The sequence below is a fragment of the Notamacropus eugenii genome, chromosome 1 (genome assembly GCF_028372415.1).
Source record: "Notamacropus eugenii isolate mMacEug1 chromosome 1, mMacEug1.pri_v2, whole genome shotgun sequence".
Taxonomy (NCBI): domain Eukaryota; kingdom Metazoa; phylum Chordata; class Mammalia; order Diprotodontia; family Macropodidae; genus Notamacropus; species Notamacropus eugenii.
Window position 1 is genome coordinate 57,215,783 of NC_092872.1, and position 21,219 is coordinate 57,237,001.

The 21,219-nt window shown below is 43.3% G+C and overlaps 1 protein-coding gene across 1 annotated transcript in view; it reads left to right on the forward strand.

Moving 5' to 3' along the window:
- The first annotated feature begins 213 nt into the window (after positions 1-213).
- The window catches only part of ZNF263 (zinc finger protein 263), a 70,876-nt gene continuing 49,870 nt past the window's right edge, over positions 214-21,219 (forward strand). Inside the window, exons 1-7 of the mRNA XM_072605999.1 lie at positions 214-1,675; positions 3,066-3,577; positions 4,760-4,940; positions 5,542-5,618; positions 5,859-5,985; positions 8,752-8,865; positions 9,387-10,542. Of these exons, the coding sequence (XP_072462100.1) occupies positions 3,173-3,577; positions 4,760-4,940; positions 5,542-5,618; positions 5,859-5,985; positions 8,752-8,865; positions 9,387-10,542 (2,060 nt within the window). The 5' untranslated portion in view covers positions 214-1,675; positions 3,066-3,172. The remainder of the gene's footprint in view (positions 1,676-3,065; positions 3,578-4,759; positions 4,941-5,541; positions 5,619-5,858; positions 5,986-8,751; positions 8,866-9,386; positions 10,543-21,219) is intronic.

Here is a 21,219-nt window from a genome sequence, read left to right on the forward strand (position 1 = left end):
ATGCTTATAGTTTTTCTTATATTAGACAACATATCCAAAAGGGAATCGATTGGTTTTTCCCCCCCAAAACCTATCCCTACTCTAAGTTTTGCCAAATCTGCTGACATCACCATGCTTCTAGTCATCCAGGTTTGTAGCCTTTAATCATCCAACACTCTTTCCTTTGCTTCAACCTCCATATCTTGATTAGACTGTAAGCTCCCGGCAGGTACGTGCCATCTTTGGCCCCTTCTTGTACTCCCAGTGCTTAGCCCAACTCTGGCACGCAGGAAACACTTCATACATGTTTATCGATTGGATGTCTTTTCAATATCTTCACAACATCTTTTCACAGACCCTAGTTCAGGGCCTCATCACTTCCTACCTAGACTACACAGTCTTCTAACTGGTCTCTGCCTCTCGTCTCTTTCCTCTCCAATTCATCCTCCACACAAATGCCAAACTGAAATCCTTAAACACCAATCTGACTCTCATGTCACGTTCTGCTTACAAACTCTCAGTAGCTCCCTTCTGCCTCTAGCATAAAACACTAACCCTAGGCCTCTACAGCCCTCCACGATCCGGCTCCGGTCTCCCTTCCACCTGTTCAGTTCACCCACCTTCATACACCTCCGGTTCTACCACAACAGCGCGCTACCCGCCGGCTCCCACGCAACATTAAGTCGCCCCGCCTCTGCAGAGGAGGTCCCAGAGGTCCAGAAGGCGCCCTCTCCTCACCTCCCCCTAGAGTCCTCCCAAGAACTGCTCAGATTCCGCCTTTCCCGATGCTCCCAATTACTGGCAGTCGGAAGTCCTCTTGAAATCACCTGGCATTTATTATGCTGTCTCCCGGTGGAACGCAAGCTGCTGGGTTTAGCAAGGAGCTTCAGCTCCGGAGCCCCCCAGGCAGCTCTCCGAGGCAGAGACTGCAGAGGAGGCAACCAGGCTTACGGGGAAAGATTCCTCTCCCTGGGAGTGCCCGGTCGGATCGCGGGCCCACCGCCCCCAGCCCCTTAAGGGCAGTTCGCAACGTCAGCAGCCTCGGCACCAGCCGCGCTCTCGGACTGCACAGGACGCTACTGGCGGCGCGCAGGTGGCTATGGAAGACAGCGGGTAAAGGGACCAGTCTCGCCCTGCCCTTCCGGCACTAGGTGAGAAGCGAAGGGTCCTCCCTGGCGGCACGTGCAGACCACAGGGCCTCTGCTCGGCCGTGCTGGGCTCCTTCTTCTCCCCCTCACCATCAGTTACCCGGCGTCTCTGGCTTCCAATCGCCTGCCGGTACCTCGGTCCAGTCCCTGCCCCAGTCGCTCCCACCGCCTCCTACCCTTACCCCTCTCTTTCCCCCTACCCATTTGCTACCGGAACCCCGCTCTACCCGCCTTCGTGGTGCTCGTCACCCAGACGCTCCCCCTTCGTCTTCTCTGATTGGTCCGACCGGAATCCCTCCCTCCCACACACGCCCGGCGAGCAAAATCTCCCTCTCCCGTTGGCCACCGAAACGGACAAAGAGACACGTGATTTAAATGAGTCTACACGTTCGCCGCTGGCGCCTTCGGGAAATGTAGTTCTAGAGGTTCGCTCCGAACATGCGCCGTTCGAATTAGAAGCGCTTCTGAGTGGCTTGGCTGAATTTCCGGCCAGGGAGCTGAGTGGGAGTCTGAAGAAGAGAGGCTCTTCCCGGGCCCGGCCCGAGTGGGTGAGTCCCTAGCGGCTGGGGATAGCTCGGTTGCTCTTCTCTGGGCCGTGCTTCCGGGGCCTAGGCGAGGCGGGACGGAGAACGGCGGCGGGTGGCCCGCTCTCCTCCCCAGGCCGTTGTGGAGGAGGGGGAAGGGGACGCTGGGGTGGGAGGGGCAGTTTTCTGATGATGAAGCGAGGGGGAGGGCATCACTGATGGGGGGAGGGGAGGCCATTATTTGGGGGGGCGGAGGGTCAGGGAAGACACCACTGATTGGGGGAGGTCAGCGAGTACACCCCGATGGGGGAAGGCCGGGGAGGCCACCACTGCTGGGGGGGGGGGCGGAGGTCGGGGAGGGCACCACTGATTGGGGGGGCGGAGGTCGGGGAGGGCACCGCTGCTGGGAGGGAGGCTGGGGAGTACCCTCTGCTATGGGGGGGTGGCCGGGGAGGCCACCACTGCTGGGGGGGGGGCGGAGGTCGGGGAGGGCACCGCTGCTGGGGAGGGGAGGGAGTACTCTCTGATATGGGGGGTGGCCAGGGAGGCCACCACTGCTGGGAGGGAGGCTGGGGAGTACCCTCTGCTATGGGGGGGTGGCCGGGGAGGCCACCACGGCTGGGAGGGAGGCTGGGGAGTACCCTCTGCTATGGGGGGGTGGCCGGGGAGGCCACCACGGCTGGGGGGGGCGGAGGTCGAGGAGGGCACCGCTGCTGGGGAGCGAGAGGGAGTACTCTCTCATGTGGGGGGGTGGTCAGGGAGGCCACCACTGCTGGGGGGGGGCGGAGGTTGGGGAGGGCACCGCTGATTGGGGAAGGCCCGGGAGGTCACCACTGCTGGGGAGGGGAGGGAGTACTCTCTGATATGGGGGGTGGCCAGGGAGGCCACCACTGCTGGGGGGGGCGGAGGTTGGGGAGGGCACCGCTGATTGGGGGAGGCCCGGGAGGTCACCACGATGTGGGGAGTATCTTTGGGGCCGCCCTACCCAGAGCTCCTTCACCCCATCTCTTGTACCCAGTGCCACGGAGACTCTCGTTTGCTGGGAGAGGAACACCCCGTGAGGGCACTCATTAATAACAATAAGAGCCCATTTAAACTCCTGCCTGGAAGAAGCTTTTGTCTTTTCCGGGTTCCTCCAGCCCCAGCCCAGGCGCACCAAGCGAGAGACTTTTAATCCTTTTTTTTGTTAAACTGATGTCCCAAGTGGAGGTTTGGGGAGCACTGAAGGTAGAGTGGGCACAGCCTCTGGCTCCAGAACCCAGGGCGCTTGAGGTAAAGGGTACAGTCTTCTCACTGTACCAGAAAGAAGAGCAGCTTATTTGGGGCCTGGGCTGACAGTGTGCCAGGCCATAACTGGGACAGGAGGAGAGGGGAGTCTGCATGTCATTTTCTTACAGTTTTCACTTTCCTTTAGGGTTCCTGGGGAGAAGCAAGGCTTTTCTTGAACATTCCTGTCCAGAAGCTGATCTGGAGAGAACAGGCAGGAAACTGAGTAGGGCCTGAGGCTAGACCCTAAGCTGAATGATGACTTCAGCTGTGGGCTGCCAGGCTTCAGCTCCTCAGGAGCAGGAGGGGCTCCTGATAGTCAAGCTGGAGGAAGACTGTACTTGGGGGCAGGAAATCTCTGTACAGGATCATGGAACAAGCCCTGAGACCTCCCACCAGTGCTTCAGGCATTTCCGCTACCATCAGGCAACTGGGCCAAGACAGGCTTTCATCCAGCTCCAAGAGCTTTGCCACCGTTGGTTGAGGCCAGAGATACACTCCAAGGAGCAGATCCTAGAGCTGCTGGTGCTGGAGCAATTTCTGACCATCCTTCCTGGGGATATCCAGACCCGGGTACGGGAGCAACATCCAGAGAGTGGGGAAGAGGCAGTGACTCTTGTGGAGGAACTGCAAAGAGAACAGGCGAGATGCAGGCAGCAGGTGAGAGAAAGCTCTTGTATGACTTGACAAAGTATAAGAGATTGGGCCATAAGGCAGTCTGATTTCCCCAGGAAGTCACATTAGAGAGAACATTGTGTAGTGCAATGAGCGCTGGTCTTAGGAGTCAGAAAACCTGGAGTCGCTTCCCAGCCCTGACAAGTTGTTAAACATCTGAAATTTCTTCATCTGTAAAGCATCTTGGGGGATATGCTTTTGCTGTCTACCTTGCTGGGTTACTGAGTTTTAAACCTTATTGTGTAAATGTGAGGTTTTTGTTCGTTACATTAGCCCTGGTGGCTTTCAGCCGACAGACCTAGAAAGCATTACTGCTTATGAGTCACTGATATTTACATTGTACCGGAAGGTTTCCTAGGGAGAAGCTGGTTTTTCTTCCACATTTCTCTTCAGGAACCTATCTAAAGAGAAAGGCAGGAAACCTTGAGTAGGGCCTCCTCCTGAACTGAAGCTAGACCCTGAGCTGAATGATGACTTCAGCTCCTCAGGAGCAGGAGGGACTCCTGGGAATCAGGCTGGAGGAAGGCAGTACTTGGGGTGGCACACCTCTGTGCAAGACTAGGAAGGTTTAAAGCACCTCCCTTACAACAGTCCTGGGGTATAGATTGCATAAGAAGGCCAGTTTTACAGATGAGGAAACCAAAGTTCAGAGAGGTCTGACTGACTCTGACTTGACAATGATTATACCCAGCTAATATGTAGCAGAGCTGGAACACAAACCTAATTCTTTTGGCTTAAGATCATTGCTCTTTCCATTATGCCAAGCATTGATGCCCTGGCCCCTTTTCTCTTTTGCAGCATTCGTTCTCAATTGGTCTGTTAACCTGGAAAGCAAGTTTGTCATTTCAGACTCACTAGCTTTCAAGGCTACACAGGTTGACAGTTAATTACTGAGGAAGATAGAATGGGAGCAGCCAGTGGGGTTGTGGAGGGTTTGAATGAGAACAGTGTAGAGTAAAATGACATAGTACCTCTACACTGGGGCCAGGTCTGTTTCAGTGGTTTTCCAATACACTTGAGAGTCAAAAAACCTTCAAATCATCATCCTTTCTTGTCGTGAAGTATGCCCTGTAGTTTATTATTAAGGATTTTTCCTCAGAATCCAATAGTGATACCACTTGCCACTGGGCCCTGTTGTGGTGATGAATGATCTGGGCTGGTTCCCAGGTCACAATCCATGGGCGGGGACAGGCAGTTCCTTTGGAGGAGACCTCACCCCTGGAAGCAGCACAGGAACCACCGATCTTCAAGCTGGAGCCATCGGAGACTGAGCAGAGCCCTTGCCTTGGACTACAGGACCTGCTGGGCCCTTGCCCTAAAGGGGGACCCCAACCCCTAAAGGAGAGGGGTGAGGAGCAGAGACTCATCTGGGGAGAGAGCTCCCTTGAGGGGAGGGATGTTAGAAAAAGTAACCACTAACAGCTTATGGGTCCCCCTAAGAGGGGTAAACATTGATAGTGTCTCTCTTTGACTAGGGGGGAATGGGTTGCAGAAAAGAACAAGTTCCTATAGTCAATATAAACTCAAGCAGGAGTTTGAAGGTTTCATTTGAGGATCTGAGTGACCACAGCTGTAATAGTTTTTGGTTTTTATCCCTAGCAGCATGGGAAGGGATGGAATTGCCCTAGGATCCCTTTTTCTATGACAAAAGGGAAGCTGTGTTTCATGGAGACTTGTAGGCTGAGTAAATAGAAAGAAAGGGAGTACAGGACCTGTAGGAAATTCTGAAAGTTTTCCTTCACTTTTTGAAACCAATTGGAACACAATTTGGAACCAGTCCACTATTTGGAACCAATTTGCTATGCGTGTGCCTTTGCTTGTCTTCTTTCTAGAACATCAGCTCAGCAGGAACTGAGAGTGGGGGAGAAATCAGTTCTTTGTAGTGAGTAGCATAGTGTCAGAACAGGAACACGAACACTCTTCTGATCCTTTCAATTTGTCTCCTTCAGCACCGTCTACTCCCTGGGTTTCTCTCCTTCCTTCAAAGGCAGAAGGCACCGAAGACAAAGAGACAGCAGGGTCCCAGGTGATACGGCCATTCCCATTGTTCTGCCTGAAGGTTCTCATTTCAGCGTCTCCCCATCAAGTCATGTGCAGAAATTCTGTATTAGGGCATCCCTTCTCTGTTTCATTTGTTGCCTCCACATGGCAAGCATAGACCTTGTATGATTCCTATATAGATCGCGCTCTCAGTGTCCCTAGTTTTCCTTTTATGTTTCAATTCTTGTATTCTTAGTGTTGAGAAGGAATCTTTGTGCTATTTCAGTTGCCTGTGACCTTTGAGGATGTGGCAGTGTACCTCTCTCAGGAGGAATGGGGGCATCAGGAAGCCAGTAAGAAGGTCCTTTCCAGGGAAGCCATACAGGAGAATTATGAGAATGTGGTTGCATTAGGTAAGAACTTCTTACCCAGTAATAAAACCTGTGGATATCTGACAGTAGTATCTGTCCCTTGGATAACCAGGTCACTTTTATAAGTTCCATATGGTACAGGAGGGGGTCAGGTAGAGGGGGGAACCAAACTAATCTCCCTTTGGCTTGGGCCCTCCGTGCTGCAGATTCCAGAGCCTAAGGTTAGGAACACTGAACCATATTTGTAGTCCTGGTGTAGGGTATATCTAATCCAAAGGAATTACAAGACCAGATGGACTCTTGTAACCTTGGCTTTTGTGTGGCAGCTACAGCCTAGTGCAGTAGAAAGAGCCTTAGTAGTAGGACCTAGATTAGAATATTGGCTCTTCCACATGCTATCTGTTAGATCTTAGGAAATAATAATATAATAATCTGTTAATTATTACTTAATAGTATAATAGATTATAAATAATACATTGATAATAATAATAAGCTAGCATTTATAGAATGCTTTAAGGTTTGCCAAGTGCTTTACAAGTATTTCATTTGATCTTCCCAACAACAGTGTAAGGTATTATTATTATCCCCATTTTACGGATGATGAAAGTGAGGTAGACAATTTAAGACTTGCCTAGGGTCCCACAGCGAAGGAGGGTCTGAGGCCAGAATTGAACTTGGGTCTACCACACATGTAGTAAGTTATCAGAGACTCAGATCCTCCGATTTCAGAGCCATTGCTCTGTACCCAGTATTATTGTCCTCATTTTTCAGCTGAAATATACCTTGGCAGGTCAAGTGACTTGCCCTTGCCCACACATCTAGCTAGTAGATGTCAGAGGCAGAATTTTTACCCAGGTTCTTCCTGATTCCACATCTAGTTCTCATCTTCATTATACGAGCTTACCTTTCAAAATTGTTTCTGCATTCTTCTACGTTATGCCTCATTGCTAGGGAAATCCTTCCTGACATTAAAACATGCAGCCAATGTTCTTTAGAGCTGGGGATAAAATTGGAGATTGGGAGAACTGCATTGAGTAGAATGTCATGGCAATAGAAAGAACTTAGGCCACTAGGTTATGGCTCTGTCTTTGTTTATTCTGATTTCCATAACATCCCAGTTGACTTTGGAGGAAGAGTGTCCACACTTATATTCTTGCCACTGTTATAACAAAGGTTGATGGGATGTTGTGGATTTCAGCCCTGGCCTTTTCTTTACTATGTAAGCATGGTTATAGGGGACAAGGGAAGTTGAAATTCTGTTAAATAAATTATTTAATATCCCCTCTAAATGTGAAGAAATATAAAATATCTTCTCTGCATCTTTTCCCAGCTAGATTAAATACAGGTGTGCCTCATGTTATGCATTACTATGTTCTTAATCTACACCTTGAATGTGCTGATGGGGAATTTTTTAACAGGAATTTTGTGGTGATTTTTTTCAGTAAAGTGAAGTATTACTCCTTAATTTATTTTAATGTGTCAGTCTTGCTTAAAATGAACCACATCTTTAGATGAATAGTTCTTGAGAGTACCTGTGGCCCGCAATTTTGGTTGTTTTCCTTTGGGTCTTCTTTATTTCACTGTGGAGTTCAACATTGAACACAGTACTCTAAACATAAACCTAGGCAGTGATAAAAATTGGAGGGATTCATTCTATGTTGCTTGTTTTTTTTAAATGAAACCTATTCTTTAATTAATTTTCTCAGTTACACATAAAAACTTTTTAACATAAATTTTAAAAATTTTGATTTACAAATTGTCTCCCTTCCCTCCCCCTGCTTTTGATATAGATTTGATATAGTTTGATATAGATTATACGTGTGTAGTTGTACAAAACATTTCCATATTAGCCATATTACAAAAAAAAAAAACAGACCTCTCCCCCCAAAAAAACCCCAATAAAAATAAATTTAAAAAGTATGTTTCCATCTGCTTTTATATTCCATCAGTTCTTTCTCTGGAGGTGGATGGTATTTTTCATCATAAATCCTTCGGGATTAACTAGGATCATTGTATTGCTGAGAATAGTTGCATCATTCATAGTTGCTCATCATACAGTATTGCTGTTAGTGTGTACAGTATTCTCCTCACTTTACTTTGCATCAGTTCATGTAAGTCTTTCCTGGGTTTTCTGAAAGCATCCTGCTCATTATTTCTTGTAGCAAAATAGAATACCACATTCTGTATTTCTTCACATCATAATCCAATTTTTATATCGTGGCAGCTAACTTCATGTTGTTTTTTAAACAGCATTCCTGTGATAATTCTTTTTTTACTGTGTTTGCTGTGAGCCCCAGATAATTTTTTGGGGGTGCCATCCTTGGACAAAATCAATTACCTTGCATTTTGTACAGTGAGTTTTTCTCTCTGTACTGTCTCTTTTGTATATTTATTCAGCTTTCAGTTTACACTCTTACCAAGGTTATTTTATATTTTTTTAATCTAGCTCTTAAAGATACTGGCCATCACACTACTGTTACCAGTAAATGAAAATATTCTAGTCTGTCTACTACCCTGTCATACCAGGGTAAAACTTTTCTTTTTTTGCCTCAATTACTTTTTCATCATCTTCCCCCATGTGCTTTTATTTTCATTTCTCTGTACTTTGACATGTAGTTTACACATATTTAGTGCTTTGAAAGCCTTGAAATTCAACAGAAAGGAGATTATGGTATATATAATGGGGAATCCCAGTCAGTGTTCTCTAGTATAAACTAAATTTCTCAGAGGTACCTTAGATACCTGTCTACTTTGTACTAACTCTGAAGAGTTAGAGAAAAGAACTGATTTTGCATGTTGTTTCAACAGAATCTCAGATTCCCAATCAAGATCCAGTGACCCAAATAGAACAAGAGGAAAAGTTATGGGATCCCAATCTCCAGAGTGTGAAGGAGCAAGGGAGCTCCAGAATCCCTTATACAGGTAAGGAATAAAAAGGAGTAGCTTCACAAATGGGAAAGCTTCCTGGAGCTTCATTCCTAGGGAATTTCGATGGTTAGACCATTATGCTGCTACTGAAAAGAAATTAGTTACCTGACAACATAATTCTGTGTACTCTGTCCACTCTGCATCTCCTGTATGTTATCCATAAGGGCTTAAGCCTGGAAAGGAGAAATTATCTCTTTAAAATTAAGTGTGAGGCTGGCGTGGGTGTTAATTCGCTTAATATCATTCCCATTAAATGGATCCTAATTGGTTAACACTTAGTTTGTTTTTACATATAATGATTTCTATCAAGAGTCTTTCCTGGAATTTTTAATGCGAACCCCTTAGGAAGTTGGAAGTTGAAATATATATATATATATATATATATATATATATATATATATATATATATATATGTTATTTGTTCAGAATATTTCTGATGGATATGTTTCAGTGACTTTCTTTCCCTGTGGTCTCAGGATGAAACTTTCTTTGGGTTTTTTCCTTTATCCCAACAGAAGAGAAGAAAGAAAACAAGGAAGAGAATTCTCCTTCTGAACACTTTGATGAAGAGCAACCTCAAGAAATACCCTCAGGACATTCAGAAATAGAGGTTCCTTGGAGTCCTGAGCAGGGAAAATCAGAAGGACAGTGGAATCCTTCCCCAGAGGAGAGATTGGGAAAACCCATAGCTTGGGCATTGGGTTGCAGTGAATTGATAAGACCAAAGAAACCTCAACCAGGAGAGAAATTATATAAATGTCCTGTGTGTGAAAAAAATTTCTCTAACAACTCAAATCTCATTAGACACCAGAGAACCCATACAACAGAGAAACTCTGTATGGGTTTAGAGTGTGGGGAAATTTTCAGTGGGAACCCACATTTTATTCCACCTCATAGAGTACATCTGGGAGAAGAAGCCCACAAGTGCCTTGAGTGTGGAAAAAGCTTCAGTCAGAACACACACCTGACTAGACACCAGCGTACTCATACAGGTGAGAAGCCGTATCAGTGTAATGTGTGTGGGAAAAGCTTCTCTTGCAACTCAAACCTTCACAGGCATCAGAGAACCCATACTGGTGAGAAACCCTACAAGTGCCCTGAATGTGGAGAAATTTTTTCTCATAGTTCTAACCTCATTAGGCACCAGAGAATTCACACAGGAGAGAGACCCTATAAATGCTCTGAATGTGGGAAAGGTTTCTCTCGAAGTTCACATCTTGTCATACATGAGAGAACCCATGAGAGAGAGAGATTTTACCCTTTCTCTGAATGTGGGGGAACAGTAAGTAACAGTACAACATTCATCACAAATCATGGAACCCAGAGAGGAGAGAAGAAACTCTTTAAATGTTTGACATGTGGGAAAAGCTTCAGGCAGGGTATGCATCTCACCAGACACCAGAGAATACACACAGGAGAAAAACCTTACAAATGTCCTCTCTGTGGGGAAAACTTCTCTCACAGCTCCAACCTCATTAGGCACCAGAGAATCCACACAGGAGAGAAACCCTATACCTGTCATGAATGTGGGGACAGTTTTTCTCACAGCTCCAATCGGATTCGACATCTGAGAACCCACACTGGAGAGAGGCCTTATAAATGTTCTCAGTGTGGAGAAAGTTTTTCTCGAAGTTCTCGTCTTATGAGTCACCAGAGAACTCACACAGGCTAGAAATGGTTTGCAATTTCGACATAGCCAGATTAGCAGAAGAGCTTTTATTTGGAGTTGGTCTTCCCTGTCTCAGCAGTCCTCTACTTTGAAGAAATTGCTTCAGACTTTGCAGGTAGGAACATTTTGTCCAGATAAGCTGAGTTAGCTTCAAGCTGTGAAAAGACCTTCCTCCATCTTCTTCAGAGTCTGGGGGCAACAGGGAGAACAGCAGGTGTACTCTGTAGTGACCCCCTCAGAGAAGAATTCTATGGTAAGTCCTCCCTGTTCCTAAGGTAAACACTACTCGGCACACATATTCAAATTTTTATTTGGCTCCCATTCTGTGCCTGTTATCTCTAGTCAAATAGGATAGAGTGGGAGAAATTTATATTCTGTGTCTGTCATCTTTCTCCAGAGGGACAGAGCTGAGTATTTGGCTCTGGAGACAAACCTGAAGCTTTCCTGGAAAGCACTGGCTCTAATTTTAGTTTTAAAAAAAACATGAACAGCCCAAGACAGTGATGACAGCATCATTTCATCTAATAAGAATGACCACTGGAAGGGGGAATGTGATGAATTGCTTCAAAAGAGAGAACTTGATAGTCCAGAAACCAAAAGGAAGCAGCATCATGGAAGTGTTAGGTCAGTGAGAGAAACAGAGGATGTGGAGGTCTGGATCAGCCTATTCTCTTGCAGGGATTTTTAGGCTGGTTTTTTTTTTTTTTTCTATTGCAACATAGTGGTAGAGGAAGAGCCATGCAGGAGAAAAGTCCTATATTCCTCGAGAATTCCTGAATCTAGTTGGCTTTTCCTGGGTAAGATGATGGATGGATGTCCAGAAAGATGAGTGTGTGTTCACCAAGACAAGAAGATTTGAATAGCCTGGGTATACTGAGGGTCATTGGGGATGAGGATCAGAGGTCACAGACTGGCTCTTCCCCACTCCTCTGAAGTTGTCCAGATTAAGTCATGGAGCATCCTGTCCTCCATTGAAGGCACATTAGAATGATCAACATGTCTTAAAGAACCATAAATCTACGTGGCTTATCAGTAATACCCCTCTTCAACTCCAGAATTTATCTGCTTCCTTTGCCTTGCTTTGGGTTGGTGCCTCTTTCTTTGTATTGTCTTTCTAGACTGACCTGGAAAGTTCTGATAAGGATTCTAGCAATTGGATTTATTCTATGTCCGTGACTAGCATATACTGAGGCTAGAACAATTATGAAGGTCCATGGGTAAGCCCAATACTTGTCTTGCTCACACTGGACTTATCACAAAGCCTTTAAAAGGAATGTTTTTACCTTCTGTGAACATGGTGTAATAAAGTCAAATTTCTTTCATCTCTGGCTCCTTCTTTTATGTCTTAATAGTATTAAACCTTTTGTGAAGAAACTGAGAAGATAGGTGAAGTCCTAAGTCTTACCCTCTGTAATGGTAATTTAAACGAGAAAATCTTTCCCGTTCATTAATAGACCCATGTGATCTACTTAAATCACATAGAAGCCTAAGTCACATGTGGTGGAGCAGGAAGCGGGGAGCAAAGCGGGGAGAAAGTTGGTCAGGCTAGTCAGAGCTGGGAAGTACACAGGCAGACACGCACAGCTTAGGCTTGTGTTTGTAGGAAGGTCCCAGCAGGGGAAGGGGAGGCTTAGGAATGGTTTTGCCCCCTTTGGTGATAACCTGTATTGACTTCTTCGTCACTATGACTGATTTTGCTCTTTGATTCTAGGATTTGGCTTCCACGTGTCTAAATAAACGTTTTTCTTCTGCCTTCTATAAGGAGTCTGTTACACTTTGTGATTGAGAACCACACCTGCATATCATAGTCACTGCCAGTGCTGTGAATGTTGCCTTGGCAATACACCCACAAATGACAGGCCATTCTGGTGGTGGTCTTTAAACAATTTCTGGGAAGAAAATTTGGATATTCCTGACCATAAGCCATGAAATGTTTAAATTCCCTAAAAATCATGAAAGTAAAAAGGAGAGTTTGAGTGAAGGGAGTTCAACAATCAGGATCCTGGGAAAGAACATGCAGAAAATGAACATGAGAAGAACACGTAGGAAGTAGGGTTATGTGCTGTGGTGAAGGAAAGGATGGAATATAAGGAGGATTTTTTCTCCAGCCCAGGAATGTCTTTGGAAGCTACCCTGAGGAATTAATCCCCAAGCAATTTATTAAGAACCTATTATGTTTGAAGTTTTGTAGTAGGTACTAGGGACTTCAGGACCCAAAATGAAAGTCCTTGCCCTCAAGGAGTTTATGTTCAATCAGGGTAGATGTTAGGTTTAGGGAAAGAAAGCAATGGCAAATTCCACTGGTGATGGATGATCCAAATATAAGAATCTTGGTGTTTGACATTTTCTTTCACTTCTCTTTGCTCATCAATGTTCTTATTGCTGCAGTTTTCCTATCAGTCTTCTTTGGGTTTCTATATTAACCAATTCCTCTTACTGTTTTCTTGTTCTTTTCCTTTTTTCCCTTCCTTCCATTAGTTTTTCTTCCTTCTTAATGGTTTTTCTTCCCCCATGGACTTCATTTTCAGTATACATTTAAGTACTTACTATGTACAGGGTGCTGGAGATACAAAGAAAAGAATTAAAGTCTATTCTCCCAAGGAAAGAGGCCTGAGAAGTCATCGTAGTCCAGCATCTTTATTTTATAGATTATTAAACTAGCCAGGAAGGTTAATGACTTTGCCTAAGTCCCACAGGTAGCTAGTGGTAGAGCTGGTATTTGTACCTAGGTCTTTAGTCTAAATTGAATGCCAACTCTGAAGAGGGTTTTCAAAGATAGGAATACAGAAAAATAGAGGAGAGAAATCATGACTTAACCTGACAAAGGAAGAGGGTATGCTGAAGAATTTGTTTTTTAGTCATTCAATTGAATCTCACTCTTTGTGGTCCTATGAACTATGCTGTCCAAGGGGTTTTCTTGGTGAAGAAGCTGTAGTGGTTTTGCTATTTCCTTCTCCAGTGGACTAAGGCAAACAGAGGTTAAGTGATTTGCCCAGGCTAATAAGCATCTGAGGCTGGATTTAAACTTTCTGACTCCAGGCACAGTGCTCTACCCACTGAGCCACGTAGCTGCCTCTAAGAGTATGATATAATGTTCATTATAGTTCAGGTGAAATCAGATCATGGAGACCCTTGAAAATCAGAAACAGGATTTTTGCTATTACAGTAGAGGGTAGGGAATCATTGTATGTCCTTGAGCAAAGGAGTAACATGATGAAAGTGAAGTTTTAGGGAAGTTTATTCTGGTAGGAGATGCGCAAGGTGGATTCAGGTTGGGAGAGATGGGAATCAGGGAGGCCAGAAGAAGGTGTCACAGTAACCTGAGCAGTGACACATTGATAAAGGATAATGGCAATGGGAATAGAGAGGAATATTAACAACATTTTGAAGGAAGAAAAGGCTGGACCCTGATGACTAACGTAGGATGAAAGAGGAGTATATGTCACTTTACAGTTTCAGGTATGGATGATTAAGAAAATGATGGGACCACTGATCTCCCAAAGGAAAAAGGCAATCTGGGGTTTTGGAGGTAGCCAGGAGGAAAGGAAGATAACATGTTTGCTTTGGGACATTTTAATTTTTTCAAAAAATTATTTAGTATTTTATTTTCCCCAGTTACATTTTTTAAACAATATTTAACATTCATTTTTAAAACTTTGAGTTCTAAATTCCCCAACTGTCCTCACTGAGAAAGCAAGCAATTTGACATAGATTATACATGTGTAGTCATGCAATACATTTCCATAATAGTCATGTTGTGAAAGAAAACAGACAAAAAACTACCTCAGGAAAAATAAAGTAAAAAGTATGCTTCAATCTGTACTCAGACACCATCAGCTCTTTCTCTGGGGATGGATAGCATTTTTTAACAAAAGTCCTTCAGAGTTGTCTTGGATTATTGTATTGCTGAGGATAGCTAAATCATTCACAGCTGATCATCTTATAATGTTGCTGTTACTTTGTACGCAGTACATTTCACTTTGCATCAGCTCATTCAAGTCTTTCCAGGTTTTTCTGCAATCATCCTGCTCATCATTTCTTATAGCACAATAGTATTCCATCACAATCGTATAGCACAGTTTGTTCAGCCATTCCCCATTTGATGTTCATCCCCTCAGTTTCCAATTGTTGCCAGAAAATGCTGCTATAAATATTTTTGTATAAAGAGGTCCTTTTACTTTATGTTTTTTATCATTTGGGATACAGACCTAGTAGTGGTATTGCCAGATCAAAGGGTATGCATGGTTTTATAGTCCTTTGGGATTATTGCTCTCCAGAATGGTTAAATCAGTTCACCACTCCACCCACAGTGCATTAATATCTTGTTTTTCCCACATCCCTTCCATTTGTCGTTTTCTTTTTCTGTCCTATTAGCCAAGCTAAACAGTATAAGGTAGTACTTCAGAATTGTTTTAATTTGCATTTCTCCAAGCAATAGTGAGAGCATTTTTTCATATGGGTATAGATAGCTTCGATTACTTCACCTAAAAACTGTTAATATCTTTTGATCATTTATCAATTGGGGAATGGCTCTTAGTTTTATAAATTTGACTCAGTTCTCTATGTTTGAGGAATGAGGCTTTTATCAAAGAAACTTGCTTCAGAATTTTTTCACAGTTATTATTGCTAACTGAATTTCCACCATCCTATTTGCCCCCTCTCCATTTATTCTATTCTCTCCTTTCACCCTGTCCCTTCTCAGAAGTGTTTAGCTTCTAACTGCTTCTTCCCCTAATCTGCCCTCCTTTCTGTCACCACCACCACCACCAACAACACCCCCCCTGTACTCCAACAAACACTTCCTTCCTCTTATCCTCTTCCCCTCCTACTTTGCTGTAGGATAAGATAGATTTCTGTATCCAATTGAGTGTATATGTTATTCCCTTTTTGAACCAATTCTGATGAGAGTAAGGTTCACTCACTCTTACTTCTCCTCTCTTCCCCTCCACTATAAAAGCTTTATCTTGTCTCTCTTATGTGAGATTTACCGCATTCTACCTCTTCCTTTCCCTTTCTCCCAGTACATTCCTCTCTCATCCCTTAATTTTATTTTTTTATATATCTTCCCTTCATATTCAACTCATACATGTGACTTCTCTATATATACTCCTTCTAACTGCCCCAATTAATGAGAAAATTCTTATGTTACAGTTATCATCTTCCCATGTAGAAATGTGAGCAGTTTAACCTTATTAAGTCCCTTATGATTTCCCTTTCCTGTTTACCTTTTTATGCTTCTCTTGAAGCATATTTGAAAGTCACATTTCCTATTCAGCTCTGATCTTTTCATCAAGAATACTTGAAAGTCCTCTATTTCACTGAATTTCACTGAAGAATTTTGCTGTTTGCTAGGTAGGTGATTCTTGGTTGTAGTCCTGGCTCCTTTGTCCTCCAGAATGTTGTATTCCAAGCCTTCATCTTTGCTCTGGTCTGTGAGGGACTACAAGCACTCTTTTTTGCCCTGGAATTGTGATGAGGGTCCCCTTTCTACTGCAGCAGGAAGGTCTCATGTGCTAGTGCTCCTCCCAGTGCAACCCAGGACTAGGATCCAGATCTGAGTATGGGCAAAGCAACAGAGTCATGCCTCAGTGCTAGCAAAGAAACCCCTGTAATCTCCTTCTGACCCCCTTACTGTCTGTGGGATGAAAGCTCCAGATGCAAATATTGCCACTGCTACTTCAGTGACTCCAAAGACCTGCGCCTGTGTCTGTGCTGGTATGGCCTGGGCTGAACTGGGCTCCATTCCCACTCAGGTGTAACAGATCTTTCCTGCTGACCTTCTAAGTTGTTTACAACTTGAAAATTTATTCATCCCATCCTTTTGTGAGTTCTGCTATTCCAGGAGTTATTTTATGGTATTCCTGAAAGGTGTTTGGAGGGATTTTGGGGAGAGCTCAGGCAAGTTGCTGCCTTTTCTCCACCATCTTGGCTTTATCCTTCCTGAACCTTCTCCCACACACATTTTAAAGTGACTGTGAATCATCCAAGTAGAGATCTCTAATAAATAGTTGATAGATTGTAATTTGGATTAGGATCAGAGATACAGACTTGGAAGTCACAAACAGCTGAGTCAGTTACTCCACAAGCATTCTTTAAGCTCCTATTTTGAACCCCCAAGACCTGAAAAAGGCCTAAAACATGAATTCCTTTCTCATATCATGGCTAACACATCTGGAGACAATAATTTTGGATGACCTAGGCTTTCTGAGCCAAGAAGTGTGTGTGGCAGGGGAGGGACTGGGGGGGGTTGAGAAGGAATTGCTTTGAAGATATAAGATCTTTTTTGTCTGTCCATCCTTGAGTTCATTGTCTATGATGAGCTCCCATGTGTATCTCTGTATGTATGTTCTGCAAGCTTTGAGACTAATAAACACTCACATTCAGCCTAATTTTGTTTGTCTTTCTAAGAATAAACTTAGCAGTGGTTGACAAAGCTAAGTTCTTTCCCAGGTCTCAGTTTGTCTGAAGCAGCATCCAGTTGGTGATTAAAAGCTAGGTAAGACTTGAGGCAAAAGATGACCTAGTTTGATTTTACAGAAGAATCAGTCTGAGAGAGGAAGACCTCAGAGTTTCTGGCCAGAACAGAAACAACTGCTATTTACACTCACTCTGAGCCATCAAAACCCAAACAAAGAGCAAGTGAGACTTGGGCTGGGACCTGTTCTTGGCCAATAAGTGAGAGTCACAGTGATTTGGATTTAAAGGCATAGTCAAGTGACTCCATTTGAATTCCAGTGTACTTTATCAAAGCCTGGTTTACCAGAGCATATTTCAAGAAATCGTAAATGAAAACTTCATGAGACAAAAGAGTTATGTTTAGAAACATATCTATGCAGTTTGTAAAAATATACAAAACTGCAGAGGCAGGTTTTTTTTTTTGTTAATGGGAAGAGTGGTTGAGGGTTGTGAGGATCAAATGAGATACTTGTAAAGCACTTTGCAAAGCTTAAAGTGCTCTATAAATGCTCACATTGTTGTTTTGTTTTGTGTTGTTTTTTTTGGTTTGGAGAAAAGCTCTAAGAATATTCTCTGTTCCTCTGAAAGTGGGCTTAGAGATGGGTTGGAAGAAGTTCACACTCTAAGTCAGCTGAAATTTTTAAAAATCCCTTTTTCTCCTTGACTCCTTCAGAGGCCTGAGAGGCACAGACTCTCTCTTTTGCTGTTCTTGCTTAACCAGGAGTTTGAAGATAACCCGACAAAAATGGTCTGAGAAGACCCTCGGATGAATTCTGTTATTTCTCCACCTTTGTGCTGGGTAGGTATGGGATTTTCCATATGCTCAAAACTTATTAAAAGTAAGTTCTTCTTCCTTGGATCCAGACTGAAGCCTACTTTTTCACTGCCTTTATATTGCATTTTTTTGCAGCCTAGCTCATATGGAAATGGGTGTTGCTTGTCTTTACATGTATTATTGAGATCATATTGCTTACTGTCTCAGTGGATACAAGAGAGGTGACAGGAAGGGAGAGAGTTTAGAAGTCAAATATAAAAAAAATGAATGTTAAAAGTGAATTAATTAAAAATTAACAATTAAAAAAAACCAAGTTCATCACAGAAAGTAATTCTCCAAGGGAGCTAATTTCTTTACTTGTGAACAATGATTTGTATATTTTCCTTTGAGCTAAAATCTCCCCTGTGTGATCTGTCACAGTGTTGAGTTTTGGGGTGTTGGGACCCCAGAATTCAAGGGCAAGCGATGCAGGTCCTTCCTTGAATGAATTCTACCCAAGCCTTCTTTCACTCAAAGACAAAGTTTATTATAACACTGGTTGGGGTGGGTGAAATTTTAAGAACCTGACATATTTGTGACACTTGCATTGACAAGTAGGCCAGATTGAATCTGAGCATTGGCCGAACTCTTAAAGAATCTGAGCAGTTTAATGAGGGGACGAGATGGACCTTATATACGGAAAGACTATGGAAAGGATCTAGGAGTGGCCAAGTATTCTGGGGTGACTGGGAGGTAGCAGAGAAGGACCTAGAAGGGCAGGGTGCCCCAGGCAAACACCAAGGACATGGGCCAAATGGAAGGGGTCTAAATGGATTTAAGGAGTAGTGGTCTAGGGGGTGTGTGTGTGTGTGTGTGTGTGTGTGTGTGTGTGTGTGTGTGTTTGTCCTTTGTTTTTGAAGAGGACCATGCCGTCAAGGAAATGACATGACCTGCAGTTGACTTTGATTTGAATGAGGGAGGGCTGTGCAAGGTCACCAGCCTCAACTTTCTCTTCCACAGCCTTCTGGGTCCAGTAGCCTGATATTAATCAGGATGACTAGAGATGCAATGGGATGCAGTGGAAGACCTTGGCCCTTTTTAGGCCAAGGCCTTTTCAGGTTCTCAGTTTGAGTGAGGGAAGTCCCATTCAGTGAATAGGCCTCTTTAAGAAGTGAGTGGTCTAGGGTGGGGCCATAATGAAAGGCCAGTTGAAAGGAATACTGGGATGGGTTGATGCCTCAGGCTAATAAATCTCTAGAATACTTGGTCATATGGGAAAGTTCAAGGGAAGTTCAAGGTCCTAAATATGGTGAGCACTGAGTGAGATGCAAAAACCTAAAGTCATTCTATCAATGAACAAGAAATGATTAGTTATTTGCGTCAATAATTTCTGAACCACTGCTTGTCCGCAATGGCTGTCCACTTTCTTTGGTGCGGAACAATGATAGAATGATAGAATTACCTAAGTAGAAGACATTATTATAATTTAAAAGCTTCAACCAGATTTATTTTAAGAAGTTGTCGACACTGAAAAATGGAAATGGATAAAGAAATAGATATCAACTTGGACTATAACTTTCCTAAGGAAACAATCAGTTTCAATCAATTGCCACAATAAAGCCAACAGAACCTAGAAACTGCCACAGGCAGTAAACACTTTCTACTGAGAGAGCTATGTCAGCTAATGTCAACAAGAATTAAAGGTAGAAACTCATTTCCTAAATCTTATATAAAAAGAAGATGGAGAATTATGAGTAATATTCATAAAACAGAAAAAAGCCATGGAGGAGAGACAGAGCTAAGATGGCAGAGTAGCAGGAAGAAGAACAGTAAACTTCCCTTTACCCTAAACTTCTTCAAACAGATCTAGAAAACACATAAGGCACCCTTGTGGGGAAATCCAAGAAAAAACCCCATTAAGTCATTTTTCCAGCCCAGGTCAGCATAGGAAAAGAGACAGGGAGGTCTATGAACATTAGGAAAGGTGATGGCCATAAGAGAAGTCATGCACTAGAGCCAGAAGAGAGCCTAGACCCATAACAGGGCACCCACAGGCCCATACCAGGACACTACCATGGGAGCAGGTGCCAACTAGGAGCGTCATTGCCCACTACCAGTTCCAGGTTATAGACCTAGGTGTATTAAGACTTCATATTTCAAGAAATCTTAAAAGAAAACTGCCCACATCTCTCAGAAACAGAGGGTAAAGTGGAAATAGAATCCACTGGTCTCCTTCTGAAAGCAGTCCCAAATTGAAAACTCCCAGGAATGCTACAGACAAAATCCTGAACTTCCAGATCAAAGAAAAAATACTGCAAACAGAAAGAAAGAATTCAACTACCAAGGATCTAGTTGAAATTACACATGGTTTAATAGCCACTACTATAAAGAAGCAGAGAAGTGGGAATATGAAGGTAAAGGATCTAGGCTTACAAGCATGAATAACTTACCCAAGCAATGCTGAGTCTAATCCTACAGGGCAAAAAAATGACACCTTAATGAAATAGAGGGCTTGCAAGCATTCCTGATGTAGAAACTTTGGAGTTCAAGCATAGGATTTAAGAGAAACAAAAAAAGGTAGACATGAATAATGATAAAGGACTAAATAATGATAAATTGCTCACATTTAATATGGAGTGATACATGAACCCTATCATCAGGGGTCATAATTAGACAAGGCCTAGCAGTGGTTCTGTTATATTTTGCGGATCTTAAAAGAATAGAAAGTGAGGGGAGGAGAAAGAGATGGGGGGGGAGGTAGGGAAAAGAAGGGTTAAGAAAAATTATTTCACATAATCAGAATGTGCAAGTAGACATCTACCCAAATAAGGAGGAAGTAGTGGGGAGAGTGACTCACTTGAACCTTGCTCTCATCTGAACTGGTCAAAGGAGGGAAGAATATATATACATATACACACATACACACACACATACATACACACACACACAAACACATAAACACAGAGTTGGACATATAAATACATTTCACTCACCAGGAAAGCAGGGAAAGGGGAGAGGGAGAAAGTGAATTGGAGAGAAGGTAAGAGAGAGATAAAGGAAAGATTAGTCTTAAGCAAAATAAACTCTAAAGATGTACAATAATATTTAGAGCTCGTTTTGAGGTGGTTAAGAATGAGAATCTGAGCTGGTTCCCATAAATGCGGAATGGATGAACAAGTTATGACATAAATATGATGAAATGCTATTGTGCTATAAGAAATGATAAAGGGAATGGTTTAAGAGAAATCTGAGAAGATTTGCACGAACATGATACAGGGTGAAGTGGATAGAACTAGGAGAACAATTAATATATACAATGATAACTTTGACAGAATTAGGAACTCTGACCAGCATAATGTCCAACCATGGTTCCAGGTGAGTGATGATGGAACATACTACCCATTTCCTAATAGAAAGGTGAAGGACTCAAAGTGCAGAATGAGTTATTTTTTTGGATCTGGCCAATATA